Source organism: Schistocerca piceifrons, chromosome X (genome assembly GCF_021461385.2).
Source record: "Schistocerca piceifrons isolate TAMUIC-IGC-003096 chromosome X, iqSchPice1.1, whole genome shotgun sequence".
Classification (NCBI taxonomy): Eukaryota; Metazoa; Arthropoda; class Insecta; order Orthoptera; family Acrididae; genus Schistocerca; species Schistocerca piceifrons.
The window spans coordinates 339912859-339929968 of record NC_060149.1 but is presented as its reverse complement, the minus strand read 5'-3'; the positions used below and the strand labels follow the sequence as shown (position 1 = coordinate 339929968).

The window sequence follows — 17110 nt, the reverse complement described above, 5'->3', positions numbered from 1 at the left end:
AACTAACTCTAGTGAGTATGTTTGTATACATACGTGTAGCCCAAATCTAGAGAGAGACGTATCGACACGAAAGTTCCTTATGGAGCCGCTATATTGACGCTTCAGCAGATGCCACGTCGGTAAGGAAGGAAGTAGAAGTTTTCGGTAGTTTTTAATCGAAAATTGCGCTTTTTTTATGCAGTAAGAAATTATGCACGTCATATATGGCAATTACAATAAAATCATTGAAGTGGCTCGAAATCATTATTTCGTATCTTTACTTCCATCAGCACACTGGAACAGCTTCTACATCTACATCGGTACTCTGCAGAGCACTGTGAAGTGTATGGCGCGGGTTCTTCCCATAATAGGTTACCTCGTATTAGAGTTGCTTCCCGTTCCATTCGCGTATGGATTCCCGGAACTATGACTGCTTAAATGCAATTATTAGTCTAACATTGCCTCCACAGTCCTTATGGGTGCGATATGTAGAAGGTTGTAGTGTCTTACTAGATTCTTCATTTAACACTGGCTCTTCAGTCTTTGTAAATACATTAGTGCAGTGTCTGTATTTAACAGGTCTGTATGTATTTCATTCCAAATTCAAGGCAATCTGACGATAAAAGTAATAAGTCTCTCCCTGTGCAGAAATCACATAATTGTGGGAGCACGAAGGGAAGGAGAAACTGGGACGTACAGTATGTAGATTTGGGTCGATCCTGAAAGCGTGCTCGGATAGCCGAAGTGGTTAACGTGACCGCTCGCGACAGGCGGAAAATCCGGGTTCGAGTCCCAGTCCGGCACAAATTTTCACGTGTTGTAAATTGCATAGCTGTTGTGGTTCTCTATTCGAAGTTCGCGAACACATTTCATGACTTTGTAAGTAGGCTCTCGTGGTATAGTTGGTGTCCATCTTCTCACGTCTGCCAGGTAAGAACTGTCAGCATTTCCAGGGCACTCTCATGAGGACCAAACCATCTTATGATCAATCCTGGTGCCCTTCTTTTTTTACGTTCATTATTCTCTGCTAGTCCAAGTTGGTGTGCGTCGCACACACTTGAGCAATACTCCAAGATTGGTCGTACGAATTTTGTGCAAGGAGTCTTCGTTGGGGGCTGATTGCCCAGCATCCTATATATGATCTCAAGTTTTCCACCTGGACTGAAGACTACGATTATACACGATCGGAAGCTGATGCTCGAGTGTAGTCACGGTCGTATTCTTTGTATTGTCGTAATTATTACAGTATGGCAAGGCAGCCGGCCCGGTTAGCAGTGCGATCTAACGCACTGCTTTCCGGGCGGGAAGGCGTGCCGGTCCCCGGTACGAATCCGCCCGGGGGATTAGTGTCGAGGTTTGATGTGCCGGCCAGGCTGTGGATGGTTTTTAAGGCGGTCTTCCATTTGCCTCGGCGAATACGGGCTGGTTCCCCTTATTCCGCCTCAGTTACACTATGTCGGAGAATGCTGAACAAACACTTTCTCCACGTACGCATACACCATAATGACTCTACCACGCAAACATTGGGGTTACACTCGTCTGGTGCGGACGTTCTGGGGGGGGGGGGGGGGGGGGGGGGTCGGTGTGGGGCGGCGGTGGGTTTAGTGGTGTTGCAGTCAACGAAAGTATACTTAAAGACCACTCTTGTGTTACACAGAAACACCATCGAATGAAAAATAATAATAGTTGTCTTATAACAATTCTGTCGAGAAGAAAAGCAAGGGAATTTACGCTAGTGTGTATGCTTTTATGCGCCATCTCGTTACATAAGGATTTCCATGTCAATTATTAGCTTCTAAAACAGTCAAGTTGTTTTCCTATGTTTGTCTGTGAGTGAGATTTAGTTTTGCCTTTTTTTTGCTGTGTGACCAGCTCGTACTTCACGTTCCACTTTCTACTGGGCGTGAATGTATCGTTCCAGCTTCGTTCGAGAAACTAAAGTCAAGTACAGACGTTCAGATAACTCCAGCAGACGATAGAAAGGCGGCTGGCTGTCGAATAGCCGCAGTGTAGCGACAAAGGAAGAAACAACAAAAAAAATCTTTCCAGTGCTTAGTTTCGTAATGAGTTCTGCAGCATCGCAAAGTAATACATCGCACAGTTTGACAACGATTACAAAGAGCAGTAAACGTTCAAAATTCTGTCGTTCAGTTCAGCAGTGAATGTTCCAGGGGTGAGGGGGGGGGGGGGAGGCGGTACAGGGACCGAGGAAAAGAGAATAAAATAACAAATTCCCCCGTCACAAATACAATAGAGACATAAGGTAATAAGCAAAGAACCAATGCATTTTTGTTACGTTTCTATCAACTTAATGCATGTAATCTTACTGAGAAGTTCTGTTTTCAACTTGGCCCATATCAGAGCAACATCACCAGACTCTTGATCAATCATTGCAGTAGCTCTATCTGTTCCAATCAAAGAAAGTTTTTCCCAACAAAGATCATTTTGTCAGTAATGTTTCCTAAGCAAGAAAATATGTCGTCGGCCGTAGTTGTATCATGCATTGACACTTAATCAAGGAGTTCTGCCATCAAGCTGAACTCAGTGTCAACACCTCTCACAAATATAGTAATCTGAGCAACATCCCTTACATCCATGCTTTCGTCCAGAACGAACGAGAGAAAAAACTAAATGTTTTCATTTCTTTGGCGCGTCTGCACACTGTTCTCCGTGAAAGAGGAACTGCTTCCAAAACCGGAAGAATCTCTGGACACAATAGTGTTGTGGCAGCAACAAAATACTCTTTAACAAATTCTCCATTGCTGAAAGGAGGCACTATTTTGGCTATTTTAAAAGCTATGTGATAGCTCACACTCATTGCATCATCATTGTGGATGACACGATTCTCTTCCTGTAGACACGTTACGTTACAAGTAAGAGGTAAAATCGAAGGCAAAACCACCTCATGATTCAAAAATAATAGTAATATTTTCAATATATGACATATATCTATATCAACCGTCTTCTTTCTCTCTTTTCTGTTTTAGTTTGAGAAGTTTGGCCGTCCTTTCCTCAGTATGCAAAATTATGACGAATTTCTCAAAAGGAGTTGAAAATATCGCCTCACATTGTACTTCTTCCACGCAGTTAAAATAGCATTACAAAACAGACTCTGACAGCCGGTTTCTGTTTCAATAAAAAGGTAATCTTTTTTCCATATTGTGGATTGAAGAGTTGGAATTCGACCGATATTCGTTTTGAGAACATTAACTACCCCCCCCCCCTCCCCACTCCATTTTCTTCTCACTAATTTTGTCCTATTGTGAACGCCAAATAAACTTCGACACCGACAACGCCAACGACACGAGGTACGCATCTGTAACAAACGGGTAGTGGGTAGCAGAGAGGCGGAGGGGGAACTGCCTGCTGACAGCGCCTGCGGGTAAGCAGGTGAACACTCAAGGGCAGCCAGTTCATTTGCGAACCCATGTCCCAGCGGCAGGCGCCGGCTTCTTTAACTTGGACATTCTGTAGCGTCGATGGATGACGTTTCTGGACACAGGTTCCTATCCTCAACTTGTTCCTGACGACACCTTCCTCAAAACGTTGAAGTTTGTCGGTATCGTTTCTAACACCCTTGTATATCGTTCTGTCGATTCTAATTTGATCCAGTTGGATCGTGCTCATAAGCTTTAACGCTGACATTTTAGAATAAGGAAGCGTATAAATCTATATTCTTATGGTAAACGCTAATGCGGTGCTTCTCGCTACAGTATCTACACACACCAAAAAAAGTTTTGCATCACCCCGGTTCCCAGAACTCCTGAAGATAGACGTTGACTGTGGGTATTGTATCACAGACACAGTCCCTTTGACTGTTCAGAGATGTCATTAAACCCGACCAAAGATGTAAACAACCATGCATGAACAGCGCCTATTAGAAGCAGGGGGTTCGACAACTGATCAATTCCAGTCATTCCACCAAGAAGGAGGTACACGGCTCGTGTTGTCTGTAGTTCAACCATGCCTAGACAGTCAATACCGCTGTTCGATCTCGTCCGCATTGTTACTTTGTGTCAGGAAGGGCTCTCAACAAGGGAAGTGTACAGGCATCTCGGAGTGAACCAAAGCGATGTTTTTCGGACATTGAGAAGATACAGAGAGACAGAAACTGTCGATGACATGCCTCGTTCAGGCCGCCCAAGGGCCATTACTGCAGCAGGTGACCGCTACCTACAGATTGTGGCTCGGAGGAACCCTGACAGCAACGCCACCTTGCTGAATAATGCTTTTCGTGCAACCACAAGACGTCATGTTACGACTTAAACTGTGGGCAATAGCCTGCATGATGCTCGACTTCACTCCCGACGTCCATGGCGAGGTCCATCTTTGCAACCTCGACACCTTGCAGCACGGTACAGATGGGCCCCAACAACAATATGCCGAACGGATCGCTCATGATTGGCATCACGTTCTCTTCACCGATGCCTTCAACCACACAATCGTCGGAGACGTGTTTGGAGACAACCCGGTCAGGCTGAACACCTTAGACACACTGTCCAGTGAGTGCAGCGAGGTGGAGGTTCCCTGATGTTTTGGGGTGGCATTATGTGGGGCCGATTATGCCGCTGGTGGTCGTGGAAGGTGCCGTAACGGCTGTACGATACGTGAATACCATCCTCCGACCGATAGTGCAACCATATTGGTAGCATATTGGCGAGGCATTCGTCTTCATGGACGACAATTCGCGCTGCCATCGTACACATCTTGTGAATGACTTCCTTCAGGCTAACGACATCGCTCGACTAGAGTGGCCAGTATGTTCTCCAGACATGAACCCTATCGCCATGCCTGGGACAGATTGAAAAGGGCTATTTATGGATGACGTGACCCACCAACCACTCTGAGGGATCTACGCCGAATCGCCGTTGAGGAGTAGGACAATCTGGACCAACAGTGCCTTGATGAACTTGTTAATAGTATGCCACGAAAAATACATGCATACATCATTGCAAGAGGACATGCTACTGGGTATTAGAAGGTACCGGTATGTACAGCAATCTGGACCACCATCTCTGAAGGTCTTGCTGTATCGTAACAAAACATGGAATGTGTGGTTTTCATGAGCAATAAAAAGGGCTGAAATGATTTTTATGCTGATCTCTATTCCAATTCTTTGTACAGGTTCCGGAACTCTCGGAACCGAGTTGCTGCAAAACTTTTTTTGATGTGTGTATTGTTCTCCTGCCTATTCGATGCCGAGAGTGCTTCTTTCTTACAGAGAGAAAAATTCCGATTTGTAGGGAAATCTTGACGACCATCTACAATGATTAATCATCTTTCCACTTTCCATTTTCCTCACTTTACAATGATGCCTTGGTTTTGAACTCAAATATAGTATAGAAGGTTAAAAAACTGTAGGTTCTGATTCAAATAAAATTTTAATACGTTCACAGAAGATTTGTTGTTTTCTCGTCTTATGAAATACCATGAATGGAGTTTAATTTTCAACTTTCTCGTTTCCAGAGGATGGAGGAGAGTTCGTTGATGGCGAGAGCAGAAGAAATAGCCTGAGGCTGCAGGAAAGTCAGCCCAAATCCCTAGCAATAGATGTTCTCTCCAGCCAATCCAAGGTGTCTGTTTCAGTTGATGGTACAACGGTAAGTGAAGGAAAAGCTTAAGCCCTTTTGGTCAAAAATAAGTTTTATCATTCTGCACTGAACTGAAAATGATACCGTCTGTAACCCTTAGTCAGTGCATTCGCTGAATGGATGATAGCTTGCCCTAAAACTCATATATTTCTAGAAAATAAATTTTGATTTTGTGATTTTTAAGAGTGAGTGAGCACTTAACAGATTTGCAGAAATTTCTTCAGAGCAGTTATTTGTTGAATGTTCTTTGTCTCATCAGCCAATCCCATTTTGTAAGGATGTTACATGGGTTAACAGTACTCATTATTGAGTCCAAAACACACACACACACACACACACACACACACACACACACACACACACACACACAAACGAACAAACAAACAAACTTGTCCTTCCATATACAACTAATGTTCCCAAACCCTTGTTTAATGAGTCATATAGATCAACAACTTCCTGTTCCAGTCCTCTCACAAGCGTATCTTACACCATCACTAGCTCACTTGTGAAAACAGCCATATCATAGGCCACACAAGGGCAGGTCAACCAGCCAGATCCAGAATGCTGAGAACAAAGTTTTTAATTTCTACAAGCATTTTAGAACCAGTGCCATCTCATCTACATCCATACCCCAACCGTGCCCTCTCTCTCCAAACAGTAGTTAATCTTAAATATTCAGCCAGAAAGTGCCCTTCACAAACCACCCACCTTCATTTTCAATTAGTTCCTGCCCACAACTACTGCCTTCAACGATCTTTGGCTCTGTCCTCATATTTCTTTCTTAACCTAAGTAGCATGACACTTCTCCTAGCACTCGACTTTATTCATGTTTATAACCATATTAAATCTTTTCAGTGACAATCATAACTATTCCCTTTCTTAGATTCTGGAGGACAACGAAGAGCATAAGGGCCGAGGAATACATGTTCTAGTATTGAACCAAGCAAGTGGAAGCGTAATGGCACAACGAATATTTGATACCTATTCCCCACATGAAGACGAGGCCATGGCTCTATTTCTTAATATGGTGTCAGATGGAAGGATAATCATTTTTGCTATAAAGGTATGTTTGATTTAATTATTTTATTTTATAGCTTAAACATAAGAGATACTTGAATGTAAAACCAAACAGAACCACATAAATTTATTTCCCAAAATGGTAAGTAAGTAAGATAATGGTGTAGCATATGAGGAAGTAAGCAAGATAATGGTGCTGAATATGATGAACAGTGTAACAAAAGATCATGTACACAGCATCAAAGATTTTGTTCTAAAATAATGTAGTATTTGCGAAAGATGCAGCAGAAGTAATGTCTCAATTTCCTTTAGAATCAGTCACATGTTAAGAACATATAACTTTGTTTAGTATTAAGCAATAGAAAATCCAGGTTGGAATAAAGACAATATTATGAAAAGAATAGTCACCATATAGAATAGTTACCATATAGAGGTGACAATGAGTCACAGACAGGTACAAAAAAGGACTGCTCTACATGTTAGCTTCTAGCCAAAAGTCCTTCCACAGGAGAAAAACACACACACACACACACACACACACACACACACACACACACACATATGAGCGCGCGCGCGCGCGAGACCGCTGTCTCTGGCCACTGAGGCTGGACTGTGAGCAACTGTACTTGATGGGAGAAACAATTTCGGTGGTGCAGGTAAGGAGGAGGCTTGTATGGGGGAGGGGAGGGATAGCAGGGTAGGGATGGGGGATGGTGTATTGCTGCTTGTTGGAGCATGCAGGGATGTGGTGGTGATAGGGTAGGGGTGCTAGGTGCAGTCGATAGGTTGGGGGGGGGGGGGAGAGGGAGTGAAAATGAAGAGAAGCAGATGAGGGGAAAAAAAGAGATAGACTAGTGGGTGTGTTGGTGGAATAGAAGTCTGTGTAGTTCTGGACTGGGAGCAGGGAAGGTGAAAGGTGGTTGAAGGACAGGGACTAGTGAAGGTTGAGGTAAGGGGGTTTTGGGAACATAGGATATATAGCAGGAAGAGTTCCTATCCACGCAGTTCAGAGAAACTGGTGTTGGTAGGAAGAAACAGATGGCACAGGCTGTGAAGCAGTCATTGAACTGAAGCATGGTGTGTTGGACAGCATGTTCAGCAACTGGGTGTCCAGCTGCCCATGAATGGCCACAGTTAACTGGTGGCCATTCATGTGGACAGACAGCAAGTTGATTGGTTATTATTAAGTATCCTTTTGACATATCCCCTTATAGCTTAAAAAAATGGTCCACTGATGTGAAACCAACCTGAAAATTACTCAAATCATGCCAGACAGGAAGTAAATTTATTTAAATTAAAATTATTTTGTTTATTTTCTGTGCTTTTATGTACAATAATCTACAAATGTTATCAACCTAGTCTGTGTAGTAATAGCTATTAAAATTTTATGCATTATTTTGGTGTGTATTCTCGTTAAAAATGTGTAATTGTTGCCATTTGAACTTCCACACATTTTACACAAAGCAGAATAACATGAAATAAATTGTTATTGAATATTCATTGATAACAATAATCAAAGAGATTCTTCTGCTGTGATTATATTGTTTGTGAGATAACTGGAAATTACAGAGTTTGGCAGTTTGATACTTCATTTGTGATACTCTAACATCCAAGCAAAATTATCATTATACTTTTACTGTCTTTTCTAGGATGAAGGAACATTTCAAATGAAACAGCCTGCCCGAGATTTGTTGAGACGTCTTGGCTCTAAGCGTTCACAAGTAATAGGATGGAGGGATATGTGGGCAATGGTAACACAAAAGGGCTCAAAAATGTTTGGCGAATCTTATAGTAAAAGCACTGAATTCAATACCTGGGGAGCCCCAGTTATGCTCCATGCAGAAATTCCCCTTGTACCTGCTGAAGGTAAGGATTTCCTACTGTATTGTAAATATGCACCATATCAGTAGATGTAATAAAACAGATCCTCAAACAAACCCCTATGAACACTACTACTACTACTACTACTACTAGTACTTCTGCTGCTGCTGCTGCTGTTATTTGTAGTACAGTCAAGTTGATTATTCTTGTTTATAGTTACAGAAAAACCATCCCAAGATTGTAACTTGTATTTATTTATTGTGGCAGAAGCAAAATACAACCTATAACATTTTGAGAAACTTCACTAAAGCAATGGACATGCAGAAAAAATAAATTAAGTACAAGAATATTCTCAGAAGGTATCTCTCCCAAGTACAAACTAAATTTTATCTGGATGCAGTGTCAGTCACGAATACGATTGAGACATCATGAGCAAATGTATTTTACTATTTATATTTGGCACATTTAGAAGGGTACTGAGAACTTTCCCATATGGAGCTCCTAATGAATTTCTACAGAACAGTAGCAACCTCATTTCCTCAGTACAAGAGTTGCTTATGGGTTTTGAAGCCAAAGATAAAGAGTTAATTGATGGTATTTACTTGACCTTTTTGAGTATATTTAAAGATTATAACAGACTAGACTAGATCAGCAATTTGGTGTAAGAAAAGAATCAAAGGCTTCTCTCGATAACTGGAAAATCAAGGAATACAGCCAACATTGCACTTCTACGACTCTACAATTAGTATGTGACTAATACCAAAAATCTAAGCAAGTTATAGAAAACACATGATGATGATGATGATGATCATGATCATGATCATGGTTATGGTGGAGATTATGGTGATGATGCTGAGAATGATCGGCGTTCAAGTTCACAGACTGTCACAGAGTTTTGGATTGACATACCACCTTTACTATTGTTCTACACAACTCTGAACAAATTTCACATATTATTGGCAATTACTACCAAATTTATTGTGAAATATATATAATTTAAAGATAATCAAGTACAGAAGGAGAATGAGGATTTAATACACTCTTCATGAGGAGATCACTGTAAACAGAGTTCAAACTCAGATTGGACAAGGACAGGGGAATAAGCCACATCCTTTTCAAGTGAATTGTCACGCATTTTCCTTAACTGATTTAATGAAGACCTAAATCCACATAATCCATCCTCTCAAATGAAAGTCTAGTGTCTAAGCACTGTGCCCTCCTCACTCAGTAGTTTGTTGTGAACCATGTTGTGTTGAATCAATGTACTTACTGTATATTTCTCTATGTTACATTTACCACACAAACAGGAAATCATAAAGTTAAACTGTGGTTAAATAATGGATTTATATTGAGTCAGAAGTGATTTAAAATCTAATCTTGATATGTTTGGTATATATTTGCCGTGTTTCATCAGGTAAATGCTGGAATGGCAAAGTTCTTCCTCATTCCTTACATGCTAAACTCCTGTTCTGACTCTAAAATTGACAGCAGTGGTTTCAATGACTGATACTTACTGGACGTGATACTTAGTAAATACCAGCATGATGTGTTCTCTTTACAAGAACCATAACTTTAATGTAATTCTGACATTTTTTGATCCACAGACAGTGAATGTTATTGGCCAGACAATGAGGAAAACAGAAGGCGAAGGCAGTTTTGTAACCACATTGAAGGTTACGGAAGTGTCTGCAGCTGCCAAGACCCTGCACCAATAATTTTTAGCCCTGAACCAGTAAGGAAAATAGTAGTACTGTTTTTGATTACAAGAAACTTTGATTTATTCATCTCATAACATGCACATGCTGATCATTTGATTAGAATATGGGATACACATCAAAATATGGTTAACACAACTTCACTTACATAGAACTATAATTAATAAGATAGAGTAATACTTAAACATTAATGAACTTGTTTGTGAAAAAACATCTATATTTACACAAGACAATTGATTAACAACATTATGTTCAAATATTCAGTTCATCCTCCATGAGATCCTCAACTGGGTTGTAGCATTGCTGAACTAGAGTACCATGTAGTTTTCCTTTTAGTGAATCTAGGTTCATACTCAAATTGTTTTTGGCTTTTAGCTTGTAAATTTTCATCCTCAAATACTGGGGATTCTGGACTTACAAGTCTAACTGATGAGCAGGGAGCATACAAATCTTTATTTCTTGAAATTAATTAAAACAATTTTCCTTTCATAATTCTAAATCGCTAGGACTGTTAATAATTTCAGATTTTTAAATAATGGATGACATGATTTCCTTGGATGCACAGTACATGTGTTACTAATGAATCTTTTCTGTAATTTGAGTATGTGCTTAATGTTGTTTGAATTTCTCCTGTACCTTGTAAGTGGTTGAATAAGTAACTATGGTATGTTATTTTCCTTTTGCCAATGTCAGTGTCATTAGCTAATATTTGCATTTCAAATGTGAAGCTACAAAATTTGTTTACTGGATATTCCACATGTTTATTCAACTTAAATTCTTGTTTGGGTGTAATCCTAAAAATTTCATAGTATGTATTTCTTCTAGATTTTGATTCTTAAGGTTTATTTTAATTTCCTAGGATGTTGACTGTTTTGTTCCAAAACGGATGGTATGAGCTTTTGTGATGTTCAGGGTTAATCCACTGAGCTGAAAGCATCTTTATAAATGATCTTGTATGCATTGATATTAAGTGGTAAATCAGTAATGTAGAATATAAACAAAATAAGTCCTGGGACATAAACTTAAGTAGCACCTCGTGTTACAGGCTTTCATTTGGAAGAATAATTTGCTGCATTTGCAAAGACAATAACTCTTTGTTTTCCACTGCACAGGTAGAAGTAAACCAATGTAGAACACCACCCCCTAATTCCATACATGTCAAGTTTATGGATAAGAAGCGCATCATTTACTGACTCAAAGGGTTTTGTGAAGTCACAAAATATCCCTGCAACTTTATTCTTATCATCTAATGATGTGCTGATCTTGTCAAGAGACTCGTTAATTGAATTTGTTGTGCATTTCCATGCAAGAAGCCAAATTGATTTTTCAAAATAATATCATATTTTTCAATAAAATTTTTAATCTGGATGGCAGGAGTACTTTGAAATACTTTTAACAAGACTGAAAGGAAAGAGATGGGATGATATTTTCCCATATCCTCTCTTGATCCGTTTTTGAATGGTGGTTTTACTTCTGCATACTTTAGCACCTTCAGGAAACATCAGTGTTCAAAATATTGGTTTATTATTATAGATAGTGGATGACCTATTATTTTATGCACACTTTTAAGAAATTTTGTGGGTATCCCACCCCAAGCTCCAGAATTTTTATTTTTCAGTGTTAATATAATGTTTTCTACTTCTATTGCTGACACTGTTTTGTACTTTGTTAGGCATCAGACATTTTATCTGGTCTGAAGGGACATATTTTGTCATCAAAATCTGCAATATTGACATCTGATTTCACTACATTAATGAAGAATTCATTGAAGCATTCTGTAATGTGATATCAGTTTACAATAATCGCATCTTCAAGTTTGATTTTACAAATTTCACAACTTGAGGCTTTAATACCTAATTCAGATTTCACAACTAACCACACTACATTTGATTTATTCTCATGTCTTATAATTAATTTATTATTTGTTATCTGCTTTGCTGCCTTGAGAAATTTCTTAAATATAATTTTGTTTTGTGTTATTCAACAGAGTCAGTATTTTTATTGTGTCTTAGTTCCTTATATAGCTGTCTTTTCTTAGTACTAGAGATTTTTATACTGTAAGTGATCAATTTCAGTTTTTTGGTCTGTGTAATAATTGAACATTTTCGTAAACTTGATGAAAGACTTAACCATGTCTCCAGCTTTAGATGAATGTTGGATATTCTTTACGCTCAAATTTATTAGGTGTTACCTGACAGTGGTATACAAATCTAATACATATGTTACTTCCAGATTAAAAACTTCAGTTCTGCAATCTTTAATAGAAAATCTAATCCCATTAGCTTGTTTCTCAGCAGTTTCTATACTTCCTTGTATCTTTTTTCTTCTGTCTCTCCACTAAAACATTAAATTTAATAATATTCATCATTAATATGATAAATCAAACTTGCACCTAAATAAGTAATTAACTAACATTACTCTAACCAGATGACTGTCCAGTCCCAATCACAGGATAGGCAAGACCAAGGTTACAAGTAAATATTCCTTATTTATCAAAGGATATATACAATGTCTTCCCCTTTATCACCAGTGCACGAAAGTGAAACATTAGTGATACATCTGATCTTAAATCTTAATGATTAAATGACCTTTTCAGTGCTCTGTCATACTTTTTTAAGCGCTGTAAATTGGCTGTAAGTAGGGACTTGTGTATTCATTTATAATAAAAAAATATTGAACTTTACCTACCCAGATAGCCATGCATGTGAAGCATCACTTCCAGGATCCACTTCCTGGATCGAATCAGCCCGGCAGATTAATGACATGGGTCAGGGTTCTGGCCAGCCTGGGTGTAGTTTTTAGGTAGTTTCCCACATACCAGCACCTGAATACTGGTTTGGTACCCAAGTTTCACCTCAGTTACATGATTCACAAATATTTAGAAAACTTTTGCTCTCTTTCAAATGAATAACACTACACACAGACAGTCTGGATACACACATTCCATCCTAGGGTGTAACAGGGTGGTGACAGGAAGGATATCCAGACACCCCTTGTATTAACCATCCCAAATCTGTTAATAACCATGGTAGTCATGCACTGATGCATAACAAAGGCACAAGAAATAGAAGAAGAATTAAAAATGTTGATCTTTATAAAATCCAGTTTTTGAATCTAGTTTTGATTTATTCTCAACACATACATTCCCAATAAGCACATAAAGCAATAGTGCAACTGCCTCTGACAGCTGGTACCTAAATTAAGTGAGATTTTATTAATTATATATTAAACCCACAATAACTTTTTTCTGGTCACAATGATCAATAGTTAATCATGTTAAGAAATAACAACATTTAAGAATGTCTTCATTTATTTTAATAAATCTCTGCTGATTTTCAGCACATAATACAGATTTGTACACTTTAATATGGCTAAAATTGGAGAAAAAATGCAGTCACTACGTACAGGTCATTTAACTCCATATATGATCTAAAACTTTGCAGATGTCTTCAGTCTACATAGTTGTTGTCAATTTCAGTAGCCAACAACATTTTTGTTAAGTTGTAGGTGCTAAATTCAAAAATGAAATCAATTTTGGACTATTGGGATCAGTTTTCTTGTGACACGCTACCCATTCATCTGTTAAAATCTTGAAAATTCTGTATATTGGTTATTCTTTTGTGGCATAACTTAAATATTCTGCAGCATTAATTGCTGAAAAATAATCAGAATATATGCAAGGAATTACCACACACAACCTCAAGTTCAGAAATTTACCTCCAGGAAATAAAGGTGATTTGGCAGCATTGCTGGATCACAATAGTGTCTGTTGTTTCAGACATGTCTGAAAGAACAGACATGTCTAAAAGACAGACACTATATACATAAAAATTAAAGCAACATGCCTAATGATCTCTTCAGTGCAGATGCACACAAGACTCAAACTTTTACGAGAATCAGCAAAATTCTGTGAGGGCAAGGAGCACTACATGTGTAGTGCGTGTATAAGATGAGAATTTGGATTTTTCGGGGTACATATTAGTGTAATCTGTGCAGTTACAATGACCACTATGTTCGGATGGCTCTGTGGTGAGAGTATCTCCCTGGTAAACAGGAGACCCAGATTGGAATCCTGGTCCAGCACAAATTTTCAACTTCTCCATTTGATTTTAATCAATACCCGCTTGCATTCAGTGTCTGTAATTCTTTGTATATTGATTATATAATGATAAGACAGACACTTTGGATCCAGATTTTAAACTGTAAGACATTTCCAGAGGCATATGTGGACTCTGACCACAATTTATTGGTTATGAACTGTAGATTAAAACTGAAGAAATGGTACAAAGTTAAAGAGATGGCACCAAGATAAGTTGATAGAACTAGAGGTTGTTCAGAGATTTTGGAGGGAGCATTTGACAATGAATGACTGAAACAGGGGAAAGGAATCCAGCAGAAGACAAATGAATAGCTTTGAAACATGAAATTGTGAAGGCAGCAGATGATCAAATAGATAGAAAGACAATGCCTAATAGATATCCTTGGATATCACAAAAGATATTGAATTTAATTGATGAATGGAGAAAATGTAAAAATGTAGCAAATGAAGCACACAAAATGGAATACAGACATTTAAAAAATGAGAGTGACAGGAAATGTAAAATAGCTAGAGGACAAGTGTAAGGACATAGAAGCATATATAACAGTGGAAAAGGTAGATGATGCCAATAGGAAAATTAAAGAGAGACATTTGGAGGAAAGAAAAACAGCTGTAGAAATATCAGAAACTCAGGTGGAAAACCAGTAAAAAACAAAGAAGGGTAACCTGAAAGGCCAAAGGAGTGCATAGAGGGGCAATACAAAGGAAACGTACTTGAGGGCAATATTATAGAGAGAGAAGAAGATGTAGATGAAGATGAGATAGGAGATATGATACTGTGAGAAGAATTTGACAGAGCACCGAAAGACCTAAGTCAAAACAAGGCCACTGGAATAGATGATATTCCATCAGAACTAGGGATATCCTTGGAAGAGCTAACCATGTCAAACTATCCCATTTGGTATGCAAGGTGTATGAGGTAAATGAAATATCATAAGTCTTAAAGAAGAAAGCAGGTGCTTACAGGTGTGAATATTACTGAACTATCAGTTTAATAAGTCACAGTTGCAAAGTACTAACATTAATTATTTACAGAATAATGGAAAAACTGGTAGGTGTCCACCTTAGGGAAGATCACTTTGGATTCTGGAGAAATGTAGGAACATTTGAAGCAATATTGACTCCACAACTTATTTTAGAAGATAGGTTAATGAAAGATAGACCTATGTTTATAGCTTTTGCAGATTTGGAAAATGCTTTTGACAGTGTCAACTGGAATACACTCTTTGAAATTCTGCAGGTAGCAGAGGTAGACAGTGAAGGCTTATACACAACTTGTACAGAAACCAGACAGCAGTTTTAAGAGTTGAGGGGCACGAAAGGGAAGCAGTGGTTGAGAAGTGAGTGAGGCAGGTTTGTAACCTACCCCTGATGTTATGCAATTTGTACACTGAGCAAGCAGTAAAGGAAAGCAAAGAAAAATTTGGAGAAGGAGTTAAAGTTAAGGGAGAAGAAATAAAAATTTTGAGTTTTGCCAAAGCGATTATAATTTTGTCAGAGACAGCAAAGGACTTGGAAGAGCAGTTGAATGGAATGGACAGTTTCTTGAAAGGAGGATACCAGATGAACATCAGGAAAAGTGAAACATGCGTAATGGAATGTAGTCAAATTAAATCATGTGATGCTGAGCAAACTAGATTAGGAAATGAGACACTAAAAGTAGTAGTGGAGTTTTGCTATTTCAGCAGCAAAATAAGTGATGATGGCTGAAGCAGAGAGGAGATCAAATGTAGACTGGCAATGGCAAGAAAAGTATTTCTCAAGAAGAGAAATTTGTTAACAATGAATATAGATTTAAGTGTTAGGAAACCTCTTCTGAAGATATTTTTCTGGAGTGTAGTCTTATATGGAAATGAGAGAGATAAGAAGAGAATCGAAGTTATTGAAATTTGGTGCTACAGAAGAGTACTGAAGACTAGATGGGTAGATCATGTAACCAATGATGAGGTAATGAACAGAATTTGGAAGAAAAGAAATGTGAGGCATAACTTGACTAAAAGAAAGGATCAGTTGATAGGACACATCCTGAGACATCAAGGGATCACCAATTCAGTATTGTGGAGAAGTGTTGATGCTACAAATTGTAGAGGGAGACCGAGAAGTGAACACAGTAAGAAGGTGCAAAACGATGTAGTTTGCAATAGTTATTTGGACATGAAGGGACTTGCACAGAATAGGGTAGTGGGGAGAGCTGCATCAAATCAGTCTTTGGACTGAAGACCACAACAACAACAACAACTATTGCAAAAAGTTGGTTAGTGTTTGTTTTAGTATTGCTAAATTTGTTCCATATTCACCAACTTTTTAAAATTGCGTGCAGTGTTTAAGGTCTGCCCACCAGTATAAATATACAAGATGTGGCTCCTTCATTCCTCCCAACATACACTCCTGGAAATGGAAAAAAGAACACATTGACACCGGTGTGTCAGACCCACCATACTTGCTCCGGACACTGCGAGAGGGCTGCACAAGCAATGATCACACGCACGGCACAGCGGACACACCAGGAACCGCGGTGTTGGCCGTCAAATGGCGCTAGCTGCGCAGCATTAGTGCACCGCCGCCGTCAGTGTCAGCCAGTTTGCCGTGGCATACAGAGCTCCATCGCAGTCTTTAACACTGGTAGCATGCCACGACAGCGTGGACGTGAACCGTATGTGCAGTTGACGGACTTTGAGCGAGGGCATATAGTGGGCATGCGGGAGGCCGGGTGGACGTACCGCCGAATTGCTCAACACGTGGGGCGAGAGGTCTCCACAGTACATCGATGTTGTCGCCAGTGGTCGGCGGAAGGTGCACGTGCCCGTCGACCTGGGACCGGACCGCAGCGACGCACGGATGCACGCCAAGACCGTAGGATCCTACGCAGTGCCGTAGGGGACCGCACC

At 39.3% G+C, this 17110-nt stretch overlaps 1 protein-coding gene across 9 annotated transcripts in view; it reads left to right on the top strand.

The window, feature by feature from the left end:
* Window positions 1-17110, top strand: part of LOC124721404 (protein O-linked-mannose beta-1,2-N-acetylglucosaminyltransferase 1-like) — a 2183308-nt gene that overhangs the window by 2114548 nt on the left and 51650 nt on the right. For all 9 annotated transcript variants that reach the window (XM_047246347.1, XM_047246348.1, XM_047246345.1 and 6 more), the window contains 4 exons: window positions 5446-5579; window positions 6454-6633; window positions 8237-8453; window positions 10013-10140. In XM_047246347.1, coding sequence (XP_047102303.1) covers window positions 5446-5579; window positions 6454-6633; window positions 8237-8453; window positions 10013-10140 — 659 coding nt within the window. The remainder of the gene's footprint in view (window positions 1-5445; window positions 5580-6453; window positions 6634-8236; window positions 8454-10012; window positions 10141-17110) is intronic.